The 23436-nt window shown below is 47.0% G+C and overlaps 1 protein-coding gene across 6 annotated transcripts in view; it reads left to right on the top strand.

The window, feature by feature from the left end:
• Positions 1-23436, top strand: part of NT5C2 (5'-nucleotidase, cytosolic II) — a 52804-nt gene extending 29368 nt beyond the window's left edge. For 2 of the 6 annotated variants that reach the window (XM_039708729.1, XM_039708727.1), the window contains exons 4-18: positions 9561-9678; positions 11059-11154; positions 12458-12549; positions 12737-12794; positions 14024-14117; positions 15122-15175; positions 16299-16382; positions 17129-17170; positions 18329-18436; positions 18766-18832; positions 19402-19572; positions 20459-20510; positions 20748-20808; positions 21331-21507; positions 21730-23436. In XM_039708729.1, the coding sequence (XP_039564663.1) occupies positions 9561-9678; positions 11059-11154; positions 12458-12549; positions 12737-12794; positions 14024-14117; positions 15122-15175; positions 16299-16382; positions 17129-17170; positions 18329-18436; positions 18766-18832; positions 19402-19572; positions 20459-20510; positions 20748-20808; positions 21331-21507; positions 21730-21981 (1526 nt within the window). In that variant the 3' untranslated portion in view covers positions 21982-23436. Of the gene's footprint in view, positions 1-4949; positions 5010-5104; positions 5147-9560; positions 9679-11058; positions 11155-12457; positions 12550-12736; positions 12795-14023; positions 14118-14956; positions 15016-15121; positions 15176-16034; positions 16171-16298; positions 16383-17128; positions 17171-18328; positions 18437-18765; positions 18833-19401; positions 19573-20458; positions 20511-20747; positions 20809-21330; positions 21508-21729 lie in introns of those variants that run through there. The other 4 variants (XM_039708728.1, XM_039708730.1, XM_039708731.1 and 1 more) reach the window with 4 other exon arrangements.

Here is a 23436-nt window from a genome sequence, read left to right as displayed (position 1 = left end):
CTGTTCTTACCTCAAGCCATTCATTTTTATTCAGCAGAAGAAATCTTTCCAACACGAAGCTCTGCTCTGCCAGCCTCTGAGGCATTTTCAAACAGCCCAAATCTTTGTTACATCGAAGGCAAACAAATTGCAGCAGCAGAGAGCTAAAAATACCTAGAATTTACCAATGAGAGCACTAATAAGCCTGCTTTGGGGAGAGCTAAAGCTGATGATATTTGACAATAATTTTTTTTAATACGAGCAGAAAGGCAGCACTAGAAACAACCTGAAGTGTGGACCCAGCAATTCACAGCCAGGCTGCACACACGGTGCTGTGTCAGTCCTTGAAGCAGCAACAAACCCTGTCTTCACACAGCCTGTTAGCATGCAGAGCAGGAGAAGGGCGGCTGATACACTTCCAGGTTAGAGGTTTTAGAGCAGAAAGCTGTGCTGTGCACTTGGGGGTGTTTGCAGGAGCATTAGAGGGAAGGAATTTTCCACTGCTCTCAGGCTGCAGTGGGTGCGTCGCTGCGGCTGGGCACTGCAGAGCTGTGAGGGGAGCTCTGGTTTCCACCCAAACCCCACCTTTGGCATGGTCAGACAAGGGTGCCATGGAGCCACTGGAGCTCACATCCAGGAGATTCAACCTCTGATGATCAGCAACCCTTGCCTTTCTGTTATCATATTTGCTGTCAAAAACATCTGTGGGCACAAAGGCGCTCTGCAAGATCTGGCTGCTCAAGCAGTGCAGAGCAGCTTGTGTGTTTCAGCATACAAAAGTATCCTGGGATGTACCTGGAGGTTTTGGTAAGGTATTGTTTGCTGATCACTACAAGACACATAATTTTTAATGAAATAGAAAAGGCACATTAAATATTGAAGTGTGCTTTAAAGCTAAGCTTTGTGTTACTGCCCAGGTCACTTCTGTGTTTGAAAAGGTTTCTACGGGTAAGTGAAAATTATGCTCAGTCTGGCAGCAGTTTTTTCTCATTTGGACTGAAAAAAAAATAATTCAAAGAAACAAACCAGTGTCGCTACCCATTTTGTTTGGTATTATGAAAAGTCAATTTGAATATAGGCTGAAATGCTGCAATTCTGCTTTCTGTAGTACTGTTCATTTTTATGTATGCTTTAGTGCTTAAAATCAAACCCCAGGAGACAAGAGGACTGGAGACTGTTCCTAATTGGTTTTCAACTCATTTTGACTAGACAAACCCTTTATGGTCACAGTTCAGCCAAGTTCATAAACAAATGGCGAGTCAGAAGTTCACCACGTTCCTAATTGAAAACATGTGAGCTGTCCCATGGATTTCATTTGGGATTTCTTGTGGTTGCAGTCAGGCACGTTCACCACTTTGTCAGTTTGTTTACAGGCCCTGAGCTCCCAGGTCAGCACAGCACAAAGGTGCTCGACTCCACTGCCTGCACGCAGGGCACTTGTTTGTGTGGGCAGAGTTGACCCAACCACTCTTGACACACCAGAGCTTTAAATAGGAGTGGTTTTGCCTTCATGGCCAGTGAGCATACTGTGAATTGAAATGCCTTCAGTGGCTGTGGCAGGAGCTGAGGGTAACATTGGATGTGTCATTGGAAAGAGGGATGTAAGGCAGGGGGATCTGGAGGTCTGTGCTTATCCCCATTTCTGGGGTTGCCAAGCCAGCTGAGTGTTTCTACAGAGGGTCCCACAGTACAGGTACCTCTGCAGGGTTTGTAGTTCTCATGGGAAAGAAAATCCTCAGCCTTATTTCCAGTGCAGAGTGACAGCACCCTGCCAGGCTGTGCAAGCCAAGCATGAGTCTGGGCTCCCATCAGAGCTGAGCAGTCTGACTGCACTGTCAAAACTGAGGGTAGTTAACACCCAGGTGTGAAACTTAAACATGACATTTCAGATTCCTTCCTGTGTAAGTAATGAATTATTTTAACATGGAGAGCAGCATAGCTTGAGAAACCTTAGCATTCCCCTTTTGTTACATTTCAGTGGCAGTACCTGACAATACCTGCCTGATTAGAAAAGGCCCTGTAACACAGAGGCTGAAGTCATTAGTATGCTGGAGCAGAAATCCTCCTCTTTTCCACTTGTATATGAAAAGTGGCATTGCTCTGTAACAAATTTTGAAGATAAGATCCCCTGAAAAGAGGGTCAGTGTGTAGAGGTCAGGTAGCATTCCTCACTACCTGGTTACTGCTGGGGATCCTCAGACCTCTGACCCTACAGCTGAGACAGACTTTCCTCATACTATGGCAGTATGTGAAATGCTTGCCCAACACTTAGAAGTGCATTTAATTGGTATTGTTATTTCAGTGGGGTTTGGTTTTTAATTAAGCCCAGTATCCCAAACACCTCCAGGACTGGTCACTGGCTGCTTCCCTCTGGATTCTCAGCTGGAGTTGCAGGTCAGATGATCAGAATTGCCAAGGAATCAGTATTTGGAGCTTGTGTGAAATAGCCAGTGGTGGTGTTATTGTGGAGGGGTGACTGTCACAGACACAGAGTAGTGGACACTAAATGCTGGCTTTGGGGCCATGTGCAGAGAGATTTTGACAGAAGGGTGAGTTCTGGGGGTAGATCTAGCCTGTTCTGGGACATTAGGATCTCATTTGATAGAAATTGTTGAGGCAGGATACACAGATATTTGTACTGTTGCAGGGAATGGGTTTGTAAAAGGGGATCTCAGTCCTCAAGGCTTTAACTAAGCAGTTTTTGTCAGTACAACACTGATATAAATCTATTCCTAATACACACTCGCATACTTGGCGAACCAAACCCACTACACATTACCTATTTGTGGTGCAGTTCAGAGCAACACTTTGATCCTGCTCTGTAAGTCAGGTTTGTGTAATTTCAGAAATGTATTTGTACAAGCTTAATTATGCATGTTGTGCCTGAGACATATAAATCTGGATACCAGCTCTCCACCTGCCCATGTATGTCCCTAACTGCCTGATTTGCATGTCTTACTCACTGGAGAATAAGCAGCAACTGAAAAAACCTGGTTTTAGTTATTTTGCTTTCATTTCTTCAAGACTTAACAAAAGTAGTTGGGCTGCATTTCCTGTGCTTCAGAGAAAAGGCAAAACCTTATGCATTATGTGTCTACATTTTGGCTTATCTGCCTTTGTGTGACCTCTGGAGGACCCAGAGAGCGGGTAGCATTTCTGAAGATTGGAGTATTTGTTAAAGCTTTTTGCAACCCTTTTGGAGGAGGTCATCACCTCTGGTTTGAGAAATACTGATCTTATCTGGACACCTGCAAGTCAACAGCACAGACAGCATGGGGAATACAGCACCTGCGTGGGGAAGGGGTTGAGACAGTTGTGCCCAAGGGATCAGAGCAGGGCTGCACCACCTGCAGGAAGCAGCTGCTCCTGTGAACTGCCCTGTGTGGGTTTGTTCCGGGGGCATCACAGGCACCTCTGCCTGGGCTGCTCTTGCCTTCCAGCTGGGAGGAGAGGCAGGTGAGGAACTGGCAGATGGAAGGGATGAAACTCCTTCAGGAGGTGGTAGGACATATAAGAGAGCAACAGATGGGGAAAAACTCAGAGGCAGGCACAAATGATACTTCAGGTCATCATTTAGTGGTCCTGGCTCTGCCTCCTGACCGGAGGGGCTGCTCTCCCTGCAGGCTTCTGTTGTAGCAACCTCCTGGGCTTGTTTTTCCTTCCTAAACAAAGGTTCTGGTGAAGGGCAGCTGCTTCCTCAAAGCTGCCTCAGTGGTATGGGAAGTCAGTGTGTTGTCACTGTTCCCAATTCAGGGCTTTTCCCAGCACCAGATCCATAGTGATTGGAAATAAAATGGCAGGCAGGACTGCTTGCAGGTGTGCAGTTTGAGACAGCAAATACATCTCACAAATGGGAGCAGTGCAGAAAGGGATCATTATTTTAACTTCAACTCCTGCTTCTCTCCCAAGATCCATGAGTACCTTACAAGAAGTGTTGGCAAGCCCTGGGACAAACCATGTTACATCTTCAATGAGAAGTACCCTTGCCTGAATTTTTATGTGTGGGAGCAGCAAGGAAAGATACAGGCAGCCCCTAAAGGGTTTTCTCCTCCCCACAGCTTAAGCAGAGCCATCACATGTACTTCAGCCTTCCCCAGCTATTCATTTTGAAACAAAACAGGCCTTAAACGTTTATTTTCAGAGAAGCCTTCCAGGAGGTCTGCATACTTTTGTGGGTCATTTTTGCGACATCATTCCAACCAGTTCAGCTTTGTATTTAGCGCACATTGGATCTCAAAGATGATTCTTGATTACTCTGTGCATACCTGTACGTTGCAAAGTATCTCTGGCGTTCTCCCTGTGTGTGCTTGCCGGCGAGAGCCCTGCAGTGCAGCTCTGTGCAGGCTTGGTGCTGGTTTGTCCTGTGGTGCTTTGCAGCCCAAAGCCCAGGTGGAATCGTGTCCCAGTCACGTTTGGTGCAGACGTGCCCACAGACTGACCCGCGTGCGGGGCTCTCACTGGGAGCACCTTCAAGGTGTAGGGCAAAATTCTCTTCTCAGCTTCCCAGAGTGGCTCCTGACTCATTCTCCCAAGTCTCCTGCATTGACACAAGCAGGCATTGTATGGTGTGAAAGGATGTCCTGAAAGGAGTAATTTGTCACCAACTGAGGAATGGACCATAATGGCAAAACTGCAAAAAGAGCACAAGACCTTTCCTTAAACCAGTTGCTCTGTGTCTCAGAGAAACATGAAGGATTTGTATCACTTGGGCAATGTGCTGGTAGCCTCTTCCTCCTAATTATCCCTGAGCTGATGATCTAAGACTGCTTTGTGGATATGAGGACAGAATTTTGCCTGTAGGATGCACGATTACCAACTGTGCCTCTTCTGTAAATCACTTGTAAGTGTATTTGGAATAACTGCCAGGCCAGCTTCTGAGCTTGCCAGAGGACAGAGCTCCAGCAGACACAGTCCCACATGGCACAGAGCTGTTGCAGTTTTAAAATCAGTCTGATTTTTTTCTTTAACAGGGGAGCCCAGTGTAACTCCGTCAAGCCTGGAGTGACACTCTGAATCTGCATCTGCCTCATGTGAGTTAAAATCCTGGCAGCAGCATTTTGCATAAGCTGGAGCCTCTGTAGAGAGCTTTTTTTTTTCTTTTTCTTTATTTTTTTTTCCTTTTCAGGAAGGCTATAAAATTGTAACTGTATGTGTCTTGGCAGCAAAGGTAAACACAACCACACAAATGCATGAGAATTGCATACCTTACTGCACAACCCCTGCTCATTCCAGACCAGCTTCCCTGCTAGCACGTCCTGTGTCAGTCAGGGATCACTCATCACAGACCTGAAGGCTTGCAGTGTTCACTCTGGGGTACAGCTTTTTACCTTTTAATGGTGTATTGTTAAGCCAAGTAATGGTATTAAGAGGAAGCTGGAATGCTGTCAACTGGCTTCTGTTTTTTTAAAACCTTTAATTGTTTTCTTTCCACCCTGGTTGCATAATCCACGAGCACTGGGTGCTGATTGCCCTGTGATGCTGAAGCATCTGCCTGTGTTGGAACAGAACTATTAAAATAACAATTCCTCTGGAGCTGAGGACTCGGCTTTGTGGCAGAGACATGGCCATCAAGCAGCAAGAAAAAGAAATCAGAATAAGTCATAGCACGTGCTTTGGTTTTACTGTCGTCCCATGTGTGTTGGGCGAGGATGGTGTGAAAATGTGTGTGTGGCTCTGCCTTCTCCCCTGTCACAGAGCTGGGAATGCTCAAAGACTGTGCCCTTCTCAGCTGGCTGAAAGAGCTGGGCACAGGAGACTGTGTGGCAAATAGCTGAATTCATGACATTGCCATGACACACAAACCATCTCCATCAGAGGTAACAGGATTCAGCAGCCAGGTCAGAGGGAGGGGATATTCCAGCAAAGTTTAAAACCATGTTTTCATCATGCAGCAGAAAAAAGTACTGATCTGTCCTCTCCACTCTGTTTTCTCATGGCTGCCTGAAGACATGAGAGAGAGCAACCAGCCCTGAGTACAATATTGAAATAATGGAGTAACACCTGTGACTGGGGCATCTTCCCCAAACGTGCTGCCAGAGTTGCAGTGATGTCAGCCTGTCCTTTCTCGATCTGAGGAGGTGGATGGTTTGTTTGCCTGGAGGAAGCTCCAGTTACTCAAATAGGCTTATGAGAAATGTCAGGGGTTGTGGCTTGTTCCAGCTGATGCAGCCAGGGCTGTGGTGCAGGGTGCTGTCAGGGTGGCCTCAGGGAGCTCTCTCGGTCTCTTCCCAGCTGTGTGTCTAATTGAAGGAAAGTTTACCTGGAACAGTAAGTGTGATGGTAATTAGAGAGCATTTATTGTCCTTTCACGAGTTCAGTTTCCTGTGTTTCTGTTTAGTTCATGTGTCAAGGCTCTCATTTTCCAGATACTGTGGAGTAGTAGAAAGATAGAGATGGGATCTGAGACATGAACGAGCTAGTATTTTAGTGTTATTCAAAGAGACATCAAGGAAGAAAAATCTAGGGCTTGAGAGGTAAGGGGAATAACTGTCCCCCTAAAAGAAACATTTAGATTAATCCTAATTGATGTACTGCCTCAGCAGAGACTTGGGATGATGAAGGCTGAGGTTGATACCTCTTCTTCAGCCTTTTTCCTGATGGTGCTTCAGCTTGTTTCCTTCAAGAGTCTGTGGTGATTTTCTAAGATGGAGAAATAAAAGAAATAAATTGAGTGAAGGTATTTTGTGAGCAGCTGACCTTGTGTCCCACACAGCTGTTCCCTGGTGGAGTGTTAAAAATATACAGATTGTTCATCAGAAAGCCCTACAGTTTCCCTGGAAAGGCTCTGCTGGAGCTGTTGATGAACCACTTCTGCTTGTCCAGAGGAGATGCCAGTGGTGCTCCTGCCCAGGTGTCTGTCTGGGCAGCGCCACCATGGTTGGTGACCTCAGAAAGACCAGGGCTTCCTCAGAGAAATGTTTTGTGTGAAGTGATGTATTATGGATTTTGGTAGCATGGTCCATTTCCCAGGGGGCTGAGAAGGAGGAGTGCAGCAGCTTCCTGGACAGAGTGGGGGATTGGAGTCTGTTTCATTTAATGGGGAGCTTTACAGAGCTTTGACATTCTGAGAATATGTGCAGGTGGACTTTTAAGAGTTTTCTCTGGGAAGTGCCTTTACTGTCCTGAATCAGAGGAATTCCTTGTTCCAGATGATGCTCTGGTGTCACTCTCACAATTTTGTTCATCACCTAACTGCCTATTGCTCCCTCCAACTCTAGCTCACTCCCCAGAATTGCCTTGTCAGTCACTGCTTCCTTCATTAGCTGTACCTTTTGATTGCTTATTCCTATCTATAGCTCAATCAATCCTTCCTTTCCTAAAGGATAGCAAAGACTACGTGCGTTGAATGTTGTATCATGTTGTTGGTGTTTGCCATTGGTATAATATTGCTTGGAGATTTTGATAACTGCTTTATTGATTTTAGTTATCTGTTTAAGACCATTACAGGTTTGCTTATTACATTTTTAATGCTGCTAGTTTAATGGGGAAAATTAACTCTTGGGATTCTGGTACTTTTTAGGTTGTTAAGAGAAACAGGAGCCCTCTGTCACGGGTACTGTGATCTCAGTCTTCTGACAGTCTTGTTTCATCTAAAGTCATTGCCTTTTTAATTTTATTTTTTTAATATATTTTATATATTTTCTTTCTCCTCTCAGATTAAACTTCTGTATCCCACAGTGTATATATATGTCTGCTGGTGGTTACTGGGCAAAGTATAGACAACATGTATTAATATATATAATGAGGTCCACAGATGTGTTGGATCTCTCTCAGGAAAAGCAGTCTGTCCTCTAATGAGTTTACTGTGTAACTTGCACATTTTCAGCTAAATTTGAAATATTCAAGTGTTGGAGTCAGTTGGACCCATTGCACCCATGGTTGTATTTATTTATCTTAGGACCAGTTTAAGACAGCAGCATTATGGTATCCCACTCCTAAGGGGAAGGGAGCACCCAGGATTTGTAGGTGCTCGTGGTTGAAAGGAACAACACAAGTCAGGGGGTCCACAGAAGCTTACAAAATTTTATTAGTAAATTACACTTGGCATGAGAATTGGTATGTTAATCCCTGACCTTCTAGTGTAAGCACACAGCACTGGGGCTTGGATAAAGGGGTAGGGTAAAGGGGAAGAGAGAAAGAGATGAATTAAAGAGGGGAAGAGAGAGAAAGGAAGAAAGCGAGAAAGAAATCACCAGTCCTGGCAGCAGCACTGATGAGGCGCCCAGTGTCCTGGGGCAGCACACACACACCTGGCCTTTGTGGGGGGATCTTTTCACAGATGAGTCTTCCCCACCTTGAAAACAGGGCTCCTGCTTTCTATAGAAATCAGTTACCATGTGCACTCCTTTCTTCCAGACCTTTCTGAAAATGGGTCACAGGGTCTTGGGTGGTCTTGATCTCCTCCATGCTGTCCATGCCCACTTCTTGACCTCGTTCCTGCACTGGGGCTGTGCCGTGCTTAGCTCTGGGAGCCAGAACAAGGACATTTGCCCCAGAAAAGTGCTGTCCTTACCTCCACATAGCCCCCTCCTCCAGCCACATCCTGTTCTTTCTCACAACATGTTATTACCAACAATCCCTGGCTGTTATTGCCAACAATCCTTGGTCAGCTTCAGCACTGTCCAGCTGTCTCAGTGTTTGAAACATGCACATTAGCCCCTTATCTTCTGGGCTTCTGCAGACGTGCAGTGAGCGTAAACACACTGCCAGAGAAACCCTCTGATTTCCATCTGTCCTGATTGCCTTTTAGATGTAATTTAATGATCTGATTAAACAGTAACATTTTCAGCACATGGGAAGGTCATTTGCAGGAGGAAGAGAGGCCGCATGGTAGAAATGACTTAGTTGAACAAGCCCATTTCTTTTGCATGGAGTGAAGGGAAGGTGTGTGTCCCAGATGAGCAGCTCCTGACATGTGAGAGCAGTGAGCTTGCTTTAAAAAGTAGCATTTTGATGCACAAGGGTAATAATGAACAGATTTTTTGCAGTTCCATATGGTGTTATTAACAAACAAATCATATGTTAACTTGACAGCTCTACCTTCATGCTAACTTAGTCTGCAGCAAACATTAATTCCCCTGATATGAAATCTGGAGCAATACTGAACTTGGGATTGTATCCAGAGCAGTTAGAGTAGCTCAGAAGTGATGAATTTCAGGATTTCTAACCCAGTACATGTGCTCCTGCAATTTATTGGTTTCTTTATCAGCTTTGCAATAACATAGCAAACCAAAACCCTGTTGGAGCAGATACAACAGGGAGTGTTCATGCATCTGCCTAACAGGACTGCAGGGAGAGGAGCTGCTGTTTGAAATACATTTTTCCTGATGCAGAGAGCTATGATAAACTGATGGATATTTCATCTGGTGCACTCTGCTGCTGAAATTGAAACTGCAGCTCTGCTTCACTGCAGCCCTGGAGCAGGAGCTAATTCCACCACACTCTGGGCTGGGGGACCTGAGGCATCAAAGGAGGGAATGGTATGTGGAGGAGGGAGATTGGGTACATTACTTTTAATTGCCTTCTTGTTTAATCCCCTAGCTGTTTTCAAATTTTCTAACTGAAATCTCATCTTGGTACAGTGTATAAATCCCCTGAATACGAATCTCTTGGATTTGACCTGACCGTAGAAAGATTAGTTTCCATTGGATACCCTCATGAGCTGCTCAATTTTGTGTATGATCCTGCATTCCCTACCAGGTAAATGACTCATGGATACCAACCCTGCCTGCTCAAGGCCCCCAGTGCTTGTTCTGTGATGTTCACAGGTGACATGTGAGGCCAGCTTTTCAGTTGTGGATGTGAAGCCTATGGCTGGCCATGCATCCTGGGGAAGGGAGAAGACTAATCCGGAATGTGGGGGGCCTTTGCACACATGGACCCTTGGCAGCAAAGAGGGAGTGTGCAAGAAAAGAACCCTACTGAAAACATGGGCCAAAAATAGCCCTTCAAAGCAAAGACAGCAGAGACACAATTGGATTGGGAGTGAAATCAGGATCGGGGGCAGGGATGAGCCATTACTGTCCAAGAGGCTGCTGGGATGTCTCAAATCATTTTTCTTTAATGATTTTAATTAGTAGTGTTGTGGTGCATAAGACATCCTGAAAATTAAGGTGACAGTAAACAAGAACAGAAGTGGGACCAATCAAATTTTCTTGTCAAGATGAATCAAATGTCAAAAACACTTATTTAGTAACTTTTTGATTTTATAATTTTACAGTACGTTAATGGTGCAAAATTACTAAATTCCTATATTTTGTCTTGTGGTGGGAGAGGTAAAAAAGACATTGTTTTGAACAAAGCTTTTGATCTAACTCTGCACCTTCAAGTTCTTTCCACTTGTGCCTTTGCTGGATTTTGCTTCTTTGACTCCTTTGGAGTTTTTTTACAAAAGACTGGACCAGAGGGTCTGTTGGTTTGTTCCAGTTTCAGTCTGGCAGCCTTCTTCCTTCCCTCCTCTCAGTGTGTTTTACACCAAGAGTTGCTGCTGGCCGTGCCTGTAACAAGGCATAGCCCCTCACAAACCTGTGATGAGAGCTCTGTTAAATCCACTACCTTCATCCCAGGGAGGGGACAGAAGGGAAATCTCTGTGGGAAGGCTGTGTTTGCCAGGTGCAAGCTGCTAGATAAATGAGACAGAGTTTTGCCAGAGTCAGAACTGGGCACGTCCAAAGTAATGTGCCATGGTTACGTGCCCCATCTGGCTTTGTCTGTGACAGAGCCATGAAAAAGAAGAGAGAAATTCCTTTATCACCTCACTGTCCCCTGCAGCTGACAGGGGTGTCACGTTTGTGACCCTGTGGAAGGGGCTCACAGCACCCCTGGTAGATGCACAGCTGAGCTCTCAGGTTAAACACTCTGGGGAGCAGGTCAGGTGTCTCTGCTGATGCTGGGCTCTGCTTGCTCCCCTGCTGCCAGCTGAAAGGGACAGTAGGGACCCCATCTGCATCATAACAGCAGCTCTGTTCTGGTGCCCCATGCCAAGTGAGCAAAGCTGTTCTAGAGCTGTTCTAGCTGCTGTTAAAATGGTCACCCCTTAATGCACTTGCCTTTTCATATCCTACATTGCTTTCTTAACAGAGGCCTGGTGTTTGACACCCACTATGGAAACCTGCTGAAAGTTGATGCCTATGGGAACCTCCTAGTATGTGCACATGGCTTTAATTTCCTCAGAGGGTGAGTGCAGACTCTTGGCTGTTCTTTTTGACTTAATATACTCTATTGTGTCAGCGATTGTCAGGGCACCCATTGTATATGGAATCACAGGGACTACTACAGCAGAGGCTGTGTTGGTGTTCCTACAGCTCCAGGATCAGCTGTGGGTGAACTGAGGGTCTCAGGTACAGAAACAGGCCAGATGTTTGCAAGGGAAAGGGCTGTGCCACCACAGGCACATCCATAGCAAGCTGGAAATAGAGGAAAGTGTGCTGTGGGGAAGAGTTGATGGGATCATCCAGGGGCTGTTCACCTGTCCTGGCACAGTTTAGTGTCAGCAGCTGTCAGTCAAGACAAAGCCATTGTATGAGGATCTGTGCCCCATGAGACTGTCAGCTCCACAGCCATTGCTAAGAAAGTTTGAGGGCCTGAGCTGGTTTGGAGTAGGAGCGATCTTGCTCTGGCCCTTGGTGTGTCTGACCTTTGAGGGTGTCAGAACTGAGCACTGCACACCATTTCCTGCAGCCTTCCCTGGCTGCTTGTGTTTCTTGTCCCAGAGAAGGTGCTTTAGGAAGCAGAGAGGACTGCAGTGCCACGTTCCTGATGTGTCCCAGCAACTCCCTACTCCCACATTCCTGCTGCAAGGGCATATGAATGGAAGGCAAGGCAAGCTCAGGGGCCCCAGGGTGACAAACCTTGTTGTTGCAGGCCTCTAAGTCCTTGCGTCGAGACTCCAAAATTTAGAAAAAAGCCCTTATGTGTGCATTCAAGTTCCTCTTTGAGCCTAAAATGATCTTCAGTACCTCCAGAAATTTGGGAGACCAGAATAACGATAGGAGTTCAGTCATTGCCACCCTGCTGATGAATTGCAGAGGGCCCCACACAAACCTCCTGCAGCAGAGCCCTGCACACCCCTGGCTGAGAGCTGCTGGGGGCGTGGAGAGCAACACATGGAAAGTGGGGGAGAGTTTAAGATAAGCAAACAATGAAAGTGCAGATGATTCAAAGCATCCTCCTAGCCAGCAGCATGGGGCTTACGGTCGAGCTGTGGACTCTGGACTACTCTGTGTCCCTGGGTGGGCTCAGTTTGCTGACTCAGCAATGAGGGCTTGGTCCTGGCTCTGCTGGAGTCAGCACAGCCCAGGGAACACCCCTGGATGCACTTTTGGTCTTCTGCCAACAGTGCATGTGGGGAAGCTGGGTGTTGATTAAAGCACAGCAGACTTTGGTTAGTGGACCCTGCTACAGCTCCCTTTTGCAGGTCAGCACATTTTATCTTCTTTATGGTTTGTGGTTTCACTCTTCTCACTTTATTTATTCTCAGGCCTGAAACACGGGAGCAATATCCAAATAAATTTATCCAGAGGGATGACACAGATAGGTTTTACATTTTGAACACATTATTCAATCTACCAGGTGAGTCTAATGTGAGCCAACACAGGCCTCTTTCTGTGCCTTTTAAGCTAATAAAGCTTTGCTGATGTTGTACTCTGCTTTTCTGATTGGGGTTTTTTTTTGCATGAATTTTCTTCCCTTTGGCACAAGGTCTAAAGTTAGCTGGCTGAATGATGTTATCCTTGTCTTACAATCTCTTTCCTTGCAGAGACCTACCTGTTGGCTTGCCTGGTGGATTTCTTTACTAACTGTGACCGGTACACGAGGTTCGTATTCCCTCCACTCTGAGGTGGTGATGGAACAGGAAGATTGATATTATTTTATACAAGAGCAATACAGCACAGATGGAGCTGCTCTTAATATCAAAACCTCAAGTGGCTTTGGTGGTCCTCCTACAATTTTGTGCTGCTAAGTTGATCTGTGTGTACAGCAGAGGCTGAAGGTTTCCTTCACAGGGTACAGCAGAACCAGCATACTGACTGACACTGGTATTTGGGGCAGTGTCTAGCGCTGCACACTTCTTACAGGGTGATTACAGGCACCATTCAGTTCATTTTGAACCTGTGTCCATTGGAGCCATGTCTGAACTGGTAACTGAAAGGCTGAACATCCTCAGCCAGTTACCACAAGTGCTTCATGTCGTAATAAAGGACATCGGACACTTAGAGGTGAAGTGCTCAGTGTGGTATAAAAGGCTGTTTGTGCAGCATGAGTAATTGCCTTGCTGTCAAAAACATATAAACATAAAAACATGCTGTGGTTTGAACTGGCAAATGTGAGCGTTGCTGTGCTGCTCTTCACCTCGTGGTGGGTCATCTTTGCATATATGTGAGTGGAAGGCAAAGGTTTAATGTGATTTCACCTGGGAGCAGAGGAACTGTTTATGCTGGCAATCCATCAGTGAAGTACCTTTTCTCAGGAGAGGCATGATGATCGCTGTCATAATAAATACAGCTCTGTGTAATCATTCTTGATTTCTTATGATGCAAGCTGTCATGCTGTCTCAAAGATGCCTCCACAGTATCTTGTAATTTCTAATGTTAATTCTAAGTGTTCACCACAGAAGCAGTTCCTCCTCTCAGCAACATTACATTTAGTTGATTTCCATGACTCTCCCTTCTTTAGTGTTGGAAAGAGGGAGAAAGAGCACCACTCTGTTCATTCCCTCAGTACCATTCATCTTCTGTTAAATGCTGCAAATGGCATTTTTGTAGTTTCCTGCAGTCTTTTTACCTTCTTGTAATGTGGGTGAAAAGTAAGAGTTACAGTCTCAGAAAGCTGTGGTACTGCTGTGGAGGCACAGACATTCCTGGTCCTGTTAAACTGCAGTTGTAGCCTTCTTTCAAGCCTGAGCTGCAGTAAAGCAGTAGATAAGAAACCATGTTGGTAAGAAGAAAACACAAGCTCCAAACAGCATTTTGAACTGTCTTGCTCCTTGCTATGTTTCTTACCTGCTGTGACTGACTGCTGAAATCTCTCTTCTGTCTCCTCACAGCTGTGAAACGGGGTTTAAGGATGGAGACCTCTTCATGTCCTTCAGGAGTATGTTCCAGGATGTCAGAGATGCTGTTGACTGGGTTCATTACAAGGTGACTGCAAGAACTCCGTGGGATGTTTGTGGTTGTAACTGGGTTGGAGGGGCTGGTTTGGAACTCCTGAGTTCAGATGTTCTCTGCCTGCTCTGGGCAAGGGCCCTGCTTTGCCGCCTAGTGAGCAAATAATAGATTGCAGTTGTATGGGAGTAAGATCTCAGCTGCCCTCCTAGTGTGGGAACATACCTGGCTTGGCTTCGTATTCCTTTTTATTGTGCCCAGATTTAATTTTTGTACTGTAATTCATGGGTTTTAGAGTGTGATGCCATGAGGGTATTTGCACTTCAAGTCCGCAACTTGTACATCGTCCTAATTATTAGAGCAATATTCTACTGCAAATTGTTTACATTGGCACTATCCTGTGTTGTCTAAAAAGTACTGGCATTAAAGAGAGAAATACATCAGCTGTTCTGTAATTAGAGAAAAGCATTTCATCCTCTGCACACATTTGTGCACAAATTTAGAATTTTGTGAGCATTAGCATGTGGTTAAAGACCTGATTTTCTTGTTCTCCCTCATTCAAGCAGTCTGTTGGGTGGGATGGAGAACATCACAGAAGAACTCTGCTCACAGCTGTACTTGTGGTGGTCCTTTTACCCATGCAGAAGTCAGGAATCTATTTTTCTTTCCTTATGCAGTGTTGTGTGATACATGTTGGAGTTGGCCTTTGACTAAAGCATTATGGTCAGTGTTGGAGACAGGTCGTTAACTGTCTTGTTTGGTATGGCAAATCTATTTTTTGTTTGTTTCTATTGTATTCCCTTCTGAAAGGGTTAAAATGCTGTTGAAGTGGATTATTTACCATGGTGAGGGAATCGATGGATCACAGAGTTTGTGATGGTCCCTGCTACTCAAAGCCTCTCATCTCTAGAGTCACTGGTTCAGATTCGCCCTGGTTTGTACTTTCACAGCATTTTAAAGTGTGAAAGTTGGCATTACTTTGTTGTCTCTTACATCATAAGTTTCCATGACCTCACTGGGTCCTGTTGTTTCTATTTCAGGGATCGCTTAAGGAAAAGACCCTTGAGAATCTGGAGAAGTACGTGGTGAAAGATGTAAGTGTGAAGTTACTTTACTTGTGCTGTGTGACATTCAGTACTGACTAAGCAGGCAAGAAATAAACATGCTGATTTGCTTTACTAAATCATAAAACAATAAGGCTGTGATTTCTATTGTAATAACCAAAGACAAAGTGGAAAGTTCAGATGCAGCCTTTATTCTGAGCCAGTGATCCACATGATTGTGTATTGATGTGCACAGTTTTATATGTAAAATATAAAAGCCAGAGGAAATGTTATCAAGGTGAACACACTGGCAGCACTCATGTTGTTTCTTTCAGTGGTGAAAGCAACTGTATTCCCTGCCCATGTTTTTCTGCCCAAGCAAACCTCTCTTTAAAAAGCAACAGTTGAGCATCTTTTTAGCCACATGACAAGAAAGTTACACTTAACCATGAGGGACTGAGGGAAAGATCCTGAAAGACTCACCAGTGTTTAGTCTCTTGAGAACCCCAAAATGTGTGTTCAGCACATCTAATTGAGCAAGCTCCAGTGGTTCCCTTACTCCTGCCATCTCTGCAGTGTGCAAGGCTTCTCAGGACCACTTATGGAGTAAGTATTTTTTAGTTTAGATGAGCTCTGTGGTAGATTATCACTTTAAAGCAGTTAACCTTGTTTCTAGTTACACGCCTACAGAATTCTTAGGTAAGTGTTCAGTGAGGTAATCAGCTATTTTGGCAATGGACTGAGATTTCAGATTCAATAAAAATAGCCCCAGGAATAAATTCTCCCTAATTTGAGGTTGGAATTATAATGCGTTCCAACTTGTGGCTCGTGAGCTCAGATTTCACCTGCCTCTGGGCCCATTTCGGGAACGGACTTGGAGCTGGAGCAGATCGGTGGGAGCAGCACAGGGTGCCTGGCACTGTGGTTGGCAAAGGCACTGCAGCCCTGCTGAGCCCTTCCCCCTCGCCTTCCTCCCCTGGGCTGTGCTCTGGAGGGGTTACCTGGATGGAGCAGCAGCTTTCCTGGCTCTGGCCAGTGCACAACACGTGAGTTTGCTTGCTCGATGGTTTGATTTGCCTTTTTTTTTGTCTGGTGGGATCCTAGTTGAGTGTTTTTCCCATGATGCATGTATGTAACTTTTGTGTGTGACTTGGATGTTCCCCTTGGCTTCCAGGGAAAGCTGCCACTGCTGCTCAGCCGCATGAATGAAGTGGGGAAGGTGTTTCTGGTCACCAACAGCGACTATAAATACACGGACGTAAGTGCTGCTTGACTTGTTGGGTTGGTATATCATGGAATAAGCATAAGCCAGCCAGTCATTTGGATGGGTTTTGATGGGACATCTTCTGGTGGAGAATTGTGTGTTTTCTAATCTATGTGTAGCATGGGTTAGTGGAGGATGCAGGTGAAGCCTTGAGTCACCTTTTGTCACCCTGGTTCTCATGCTGAGCTAGTTCAGGCCTGGTTTAAGTCCCTCTGTGCTTCACTCAGTTCCTCAGCAACTAAAAGGCTGTAAAGGAAAATTATATTCAGTTTTGGATTTTAGCATCCTTTAAAATGGAGACTTTCCCTTTCAAGTGAGATAGTACAGAGTACAGACAGGTCAGCAAACCAAGGTCCTGGAGAGGTCTGAGACCCAGAAAGGTCTGTCTGCTAAGCTGAGAACTAAACACAATTATTTCCAGCTCCAGGTGAATGGCAGGATGTTGCAATGCTGCTAATCTAAAGATTTATATGCCATTTTAAAGCATTGCAAGATATGCCTTAAGCAGTGTGCAGTTTTCTGAGGTAACTGTGTTATTTGATTATAAAAACTACTGGTTTGATTCCTGCCATTGTCCCGTTACATTCATTTTGTCTCCAAACCTTACGCTGACTTCTGTGTAAATTCTAAAAATAAAGTTATGTAATCTGAAAAAATAAAGTCAGAAAAGTATGCTTTTATAAACTACACAAATGCATGTCTAAAAGCACACATTTTAAGGCTTTCTTTCTCTCTTTTAGAAAATTATGACTTACTTGTTTGACTTTCCACATGGACCAAAGGTATGTGAATTCTAGACTGCAGTTGCAGTAGACACTGATGTGCCTAATTATCTGTGTAGCTGGAAAGCATTTTAATCCTGCTTCATCGGCTGCGTGGGATTAGCTGCTTTAATCTGGTTAAAATGCACTTGCTGATTTGTGTCCTGTTTGAATGGGATCAAAGCAAATACAATATAACAAAGAGAAAAGGGGCATCACCCGGACTCAAATGATAATCTTTGTTAATGATAACATTATTTCAGTGATAAAACGTTTCAACTGTGGCATTTTGTAGACAGATTTCGTAGAAATCATGCACAGTAGTTTAGATGTTGTTCAAAAGAGCCATGATGGGAAGGAAATAATTTTATAAAACAGCAGAAACATTTATGGCTGATTTTGTCTTAATTATCTTAACTCCAGAAGTTTTAGTTGTGCTTTTTTATTTTTTTTTTCCTGAGGCCAAGACTCAGCCCTGTAACTTTTGAAGAAAGGTTTATGACACAAATTTATACTGCTCTTTCAGTCTCCCAATGAGAGGCTATCTCATGTTCAAAAGATGTGTTCTCATACTGCTTTAAAAGCAGAATGCAGCCAAGAGGGAAATTTTGAGAGCACAGATACTCACCACAACTGATAGCTAAAGAAGCCCCTTGCTGTGGTCTTGATCTCACCAAGTGCAGAACATGGAGCAGAAAGGGCTCAGTATCCTTTGGGCAGAGCTGTGATTCAAAGCTGTGCTCTGTGGAATAGAGTCCAGGCATTTTCCCACTCCTGGCAAAAGCACCAGCATGGCCTTGTAAGCTGAAGCTGTGGAGTTGCATGTGTCTGGATCTGCACGGGATGTCACCTTCAGGAACAGTGGCAGGGTGTCATTCACAGCATCTTTTTACATGGCAGCTGTGCCCTGACAGGGATGTTCAGTGCTGTTCTCCTGTCTCACACCATGGCCTCAGCCTCCACTGCTAGGACTGGGATGGGATGGGCTTGTGGCAAAAGGGGAATGCCTTAGGAGCTGGTGCTGGCAACTCAGCATTGTCCCACGGGAGGTGTGAGCTAAGGGATTTTGATGGACTAACAATGTCACAAGGTTATGGCTTTGGACAGTGACACTCCAGTTAAATTCTGTGTGGTTATGTGTGTTGTTTCTGATTCTGGGGTTTGTTTTTGCCTTTGTAGCCTGGGAGTGCCCATCGGCCGTGGCAGTCCTACTTCGACCTGATCCTGGTGGATGCACGAAAGCCCCTCTTCTTTGGGGAAGGCACCGTGTTGCGGCAGGTGGACACGGTGAGTGCTCCATGGAGGGTGCCTCCATGGCTGGAAGGGCTCCTGCACCCCCTGTGTGGCATCTCTCAGTGACAATGGGCAGTGCAGTGTTTGGACAGGACCTACCCTAGAGGTTGTGGGCTGGAGTCTCCTCTCAGTGATTCCTGAGCAACCCCAAGGCCTCAAGGCTTTGCTGGCCTCCCTAACATACTGCAGGTGACAGTAGGAAAGCCACCTCTGGGATGCTTGGGAGTGAGACAGACAGACAAAGAGTGACATATCAATGGTATCAATACAGAAAAGATCAGACCATCAGCTGTTCAGCACTAACACAGCACCTCCTTCCACAGGTGACCGGGAAGCTGAAGATTGGTACTTACACTGGCCCACTGCAGCACGGCATTGTGTACTCGGGAGGTGAGGCAGGAGCCCTTCTTGTTGTGTGGAGTGGCTCTGATGTGGCCTTCAGGCACCCCAGCTGTGAGAGGACTTGTGCCAGGCAAGGCTGTGCTTCCCAAAGTGTGTTGTTTGTGCCCTCTGCACACTGCACCAGAAGCTCGCTGTGATCAGAGCTGCACAGTGCAGGGAAGAGATGGACCCATTCCTCTTTAAGTGTCCTTTTATTCCTTGCCAGGAGGGTCTGGGAAATGCCTGCAGGGCTTGTGGTGGAGGGGTGGCTGCAGCTGGCCCAGTGCAGTGTCCCCAGCTGTACTTCAAGATGCTTCCACCAGTGTGAACAGGCTTGGAAGGTTCTGCCAAGGCAGGGAAGGGCAGTGGGTGGATACAAACTGTCTGTGACACCCAGGGCTCCATTACTCTCACATGGCAGGGCAGGCAGCGTGGCCTCTCTTGCTGCCATTCATGTAGGGGTGTGCATAGGCAGAGCTGCTCCTGGGTGAACTCAGGCAGGTGAGCAGTGTCCAGGGCAGCCATGGTCAAGCAGCTGTTTTGGCTTGCTGTTCTGAGCCATGCCCTTCTTCTCTCAGGCTCTTCGGACACAGTGTGTGACCTGCTGGGGGCCAAAGGGAAGGATATCTTGTACATCGGCGACCATATCTTTGGAGACATCCTCAAATCCAAGAAACGCCAGGGCTGGCGGACCTTCCTGGTGATCCCCGAGCTGGCGCAGGAGCTGCACGTCTGGACAGACAAAAGCGGTCAGGAGCCGGGCAAGCCCCTGGCCAGCCTTTGCTCTTGCTTGTCTGATGCTGCACCCCTGAGATCGCCAGGGCTTGGGGGTGCAGGGGAGAGATCACCCTGGCTTGCCACTTCTCCTTTTGGCCCTTTTCACTGGGTCTGGATGCTGGTGGCAGGAGCTGGGGTGCCTCTCTGTGGGCTGGCCTTGGGGTCCCAGGCCTTTCCTGTGCTCTTTCCCAGGCTATTGTGTGTCATCAGCCAAATGCTGCCTTGGCCACGGGAGCAGCTGCAGCTGGGTGGGGTTGAGTTGTTCCTCAACAATAACCCCAGAACCTCCTCTCCCTCCTCACATACGGAGCCATGGCTTCTGTGTTAAAAAATATCTGACAAGACCTGGGTTATTCTCCCTGTAATGCCTGAGCCCCGACTGCTCTCCCATCTGCAGGGAGTCCCTATCCACCAGCTGCTTCCTCCTCGTTCCTCCCACTCCCTCTGCTGCTCTGCTGCCAAAGTGCTGTGTGTTTCCCATCCTCCAGCGCTCCTGCTTTTCTCCCAGGTTTGCCCTTTGGTGTGTAAATAGGGCTGGGGGTTATGCAAATTGCCCCATGGCTGGTTGGAAGGCTTTGGTGAGAGCTGCAAAGGTTCAGCCTCGAAAATAAAAGGGCCAACCAGAAACCAAGCCTCAAGTTCTTCCCAGGGCCAACCAGAAACCAAGCCTAAAGTTCTGCACAGAATGATTGACCCCTCTCTCTGCCCGGAGGCCATGAGATGCCTCCAGTGTCCCTGCTCCAGTGTCCCTCTGCCGGCATGCAAAGGGAATGGGCAGGGAACTGGATTCACTTTCAGCACTTTCCATTTCAACAGTTTAAACTTACCCTTTTCCCCTTTCTTTTCTGGATTTTCCAGCCCTTTTTGAAGAGCTGCAGAGTCTGGACATTTTCTTGGCCGAGCTATACAAGTGAGTGTTCAAACAGTGACAACTTTCCTGCTGCCTCTCCCATCTAATGAGCAGCAATGACAAAACCTTGGGGTTGGGTTAGCGGCGCTGCTGCCGGAGCCTTGACTCAGGCCTGGGCTCTGCCCATGAGACCAACCTTCCCCTCCAGACCAGCCTCCCTCCCCTGAGCCCCATCCCACAGCATCTGGTTCTGAAAGACTTTTCACACCATGTATTTACCTTCTCGCCTGTAACTAGGCATCTGGACAGTAGCAGCAATGAACGCCCCGACATCAGCTCCATCCAGAGACGCATTAAGGTACCAATCATCAAAATCCCTTTTCATCCTTCTGGATCCCAAAGGGCTTAACAACCCAACCCCACTGCTCAGTCCTGAAATGCTTTGCTCTGCCTTTGGGTGGGCACAGCAGGCTTGGCAAAGCCACTTTGTCTCAGTTCACTGGTGTCACTGGCTCTCCTGAAAGGCAGCCTGGTCTGGAATAGGGTCCCTTTCCTCACACCCACAAGCAGCACTGGCTGAGGGTGCTCACTGCTGCAGCACGTGGCAGTGGTAGACACAGGCTCAGAGGGGCTATAGCCTTTGGTTCAGCCAGCCCTGGGGTGCCAGCCTAGGGCAGTGCTGGCCCTGAGCCTGCTGCCACCTTCCTGTTACCTGGGGCTCAGCTGTGCCCTGATGCCACGGGATACAAGCACAGAAAGCCTTGCTGGAGATCCTTGCAGGTCTCACATAGTCCCCAGCCCTCAGGGCGCTCTGCCTCAGTGTTGTGGCTCTGAGGTACTGCCTGCCTAGTCCAGGATCTCACCTGTCCTTCCCTCACAGAAAGTGACCCACGACATGGATATGTGCTACGGGATGATGGGGAGTCTCTTCCGCAGCGGCTCGCGGCAGACGCTCTTTGCCAGCCAGGTGATGCGCTACGCCGACCTCTATGCAGCCTCCTTCATCAACCTCCTCTACTACCCCTTCAGCTACCTCTTCAGAGCCGCCCACGTTCTGGTGAGTTCCAATCCCAGGGAGGTGGGCAGGGGTCCCAAAGGTGCCCATGCTTGTGTCCATTATCACTTCCACAGGACACAACAGCACCTTGGAGGGTTTGGTGGCAGTGGATAGACTGTAGACCAAAGGGTTGCATTCTGGAGTTTGCTCTCAGTCTGTCTCAGGGAGGCAGCTCAGGGCTGGGACACCCCTTGTCACCTCCTCTCTCTGTTCCATGTGCAGATGCCACACGAGTCCACAGTAGAGCACACGCACGTCGACATCAATGAGAAGGAGTCGCCGATGGCCACGCGCAATCGCACCTCGGTGGATTTCAAAGATTCCGACTACAAGCGGCACCAACTGACCCGTTCCATCAGTGAGATCAAACCGCCCAACCTCTTCCCCCAGGCACCTCAGGAAATCACACATTGCCACGATGAAGATGATGATGAGGAAGAGGAAGAGGAGGAAGAAGAGGAGGAAGAGGAATAAGAAGGAAGAAACCAAGTATTTCTGAAGATAAACCATGACTCTCGCAGTGATCAGGAATGGATTCTGTTGTTGGGGCCCTTGGGGTGATGGGTTGGGGGGTGTGATTCTTGCAAAGGCACATTTTGAAAGTATTTGGAAACTTCTAACAAATTAACACTAATTAGGAGGAGACCCTTGTTTTCAGTTTTGCAGACGGTTCAAAAAGCTGATGGATTCTAACTGGGTGGTGCATTCAGATTGGACTGCCCGCCTGTGCTGTCATGCTACTCCCATTACGTTTTGGGATGCTGCATGTTTCTCCCTTTCCCATGATGTGTTTCATTGGGTTTTCATTTGAGCAGTGTCCTGTGAACGGTTTTTGGCATTTGTTACATTCTCTGTGGAGACAGAAGGGATGTGCTGGGCCCTGCAGGAGACAAAATTATCAAAATCCTGCTGCCCGTTAGGTTGCTGCCCTTAACCCTCTGCTCCTGGGTTCCATAATCCCCCCTCCCCATGTTAGCCAGGCTGTTGCTGTGCCTTCCAGCACTAAGTTACCTTCTGTTGGTGTGAGTTTCTCTGTGTAAGTGGTTTGACTCCTCCAGCCATCATGGATGGCAGTGAGATTCCAGCTCTTGCACATCTGCTGCCATACACATTTCACCTTGTAGCTGCTTGTCACGCTCTCCCAGTGTCTCTAAGCTCTTGCCATTGGCATGCGATGCATAATTTCCAGGGCATTTCTCAAACGGCTGAGCTGCACACTCTGTTCTCAACTCCTCCAGTTTCAGCAGTAAACATTAACCCAGGAGCTTGAAGCTGCTGCTTTAGCATTACATTAGTCACTCTCCGTTCCTCCTGACCTTTCTGTCCTCTCAACCTTAAGTGGAGCATCCCAAAATCAACCCCAGCCTCCATCTGGAGTGAAAGGGCCTGTTTTGCCAGGGGGCTGCAGGCCACATGGGCCTGCCCTAAACCAGGAGACAGCACATGCCACAGGGCCAGCCCCAGGGTGGGAGGCAGGGAGCTCCAGCAGCTGCCCTGGTCTTTGGTGTGGCGCGGAGCAAGCGGAGCCTCACTGCCATGGTGGGCAAGGCTGCGTCTGGCCAAGGAGGGTGACGGCTGCTGTGTGGGGACCGGGGTGTCCCAGGGATGGGCAGGTAGTCCTTGTGCCTGAAAGCCAGCCCAGGGAAGGCACGGAGCTGGCACACAGCTGGGCAGCAGCGCCCTGTGGTTTTCCTCTGAGCCGGGTGCAGCCTCCCTTACTCCAGCCTCTGCCGTTCGCTGCAAAGGGATTACAACGAGGGCCCTCTTGTAAGGAATTTGACTGTTGTTTCAGTACCATAAACTCATTTAATTTTTTTTCATTTTAAAATACCTTAGTAGAAAATAAAAGAAGAAAAACCACAACATCTGAGCAGGAAAATGCTGCTCTAGTGGCAGTTGTTCAAGTCAATAAATGATGTTTCTAAGAAA

The sequence above is a fragment of the Passer montanus genome, unplaced genomic scaffold (genome assembly GCF_014805655.1).
Source record: "Passer montanus isolate IOZ18808 unplaced genomic scaffold, ASM1480565v1 scaffold21, whole genome shotgun sequence".
NCBI lineage: Eukaryota > Metazoa > Chordata > Aves > Passeriformes > Passeridae > Passer > Passer montanus.
Note: the sequence above shows the minus strand (reverse complement) of the source record. Positions and strands in the feature narration are given on the sequence as shown.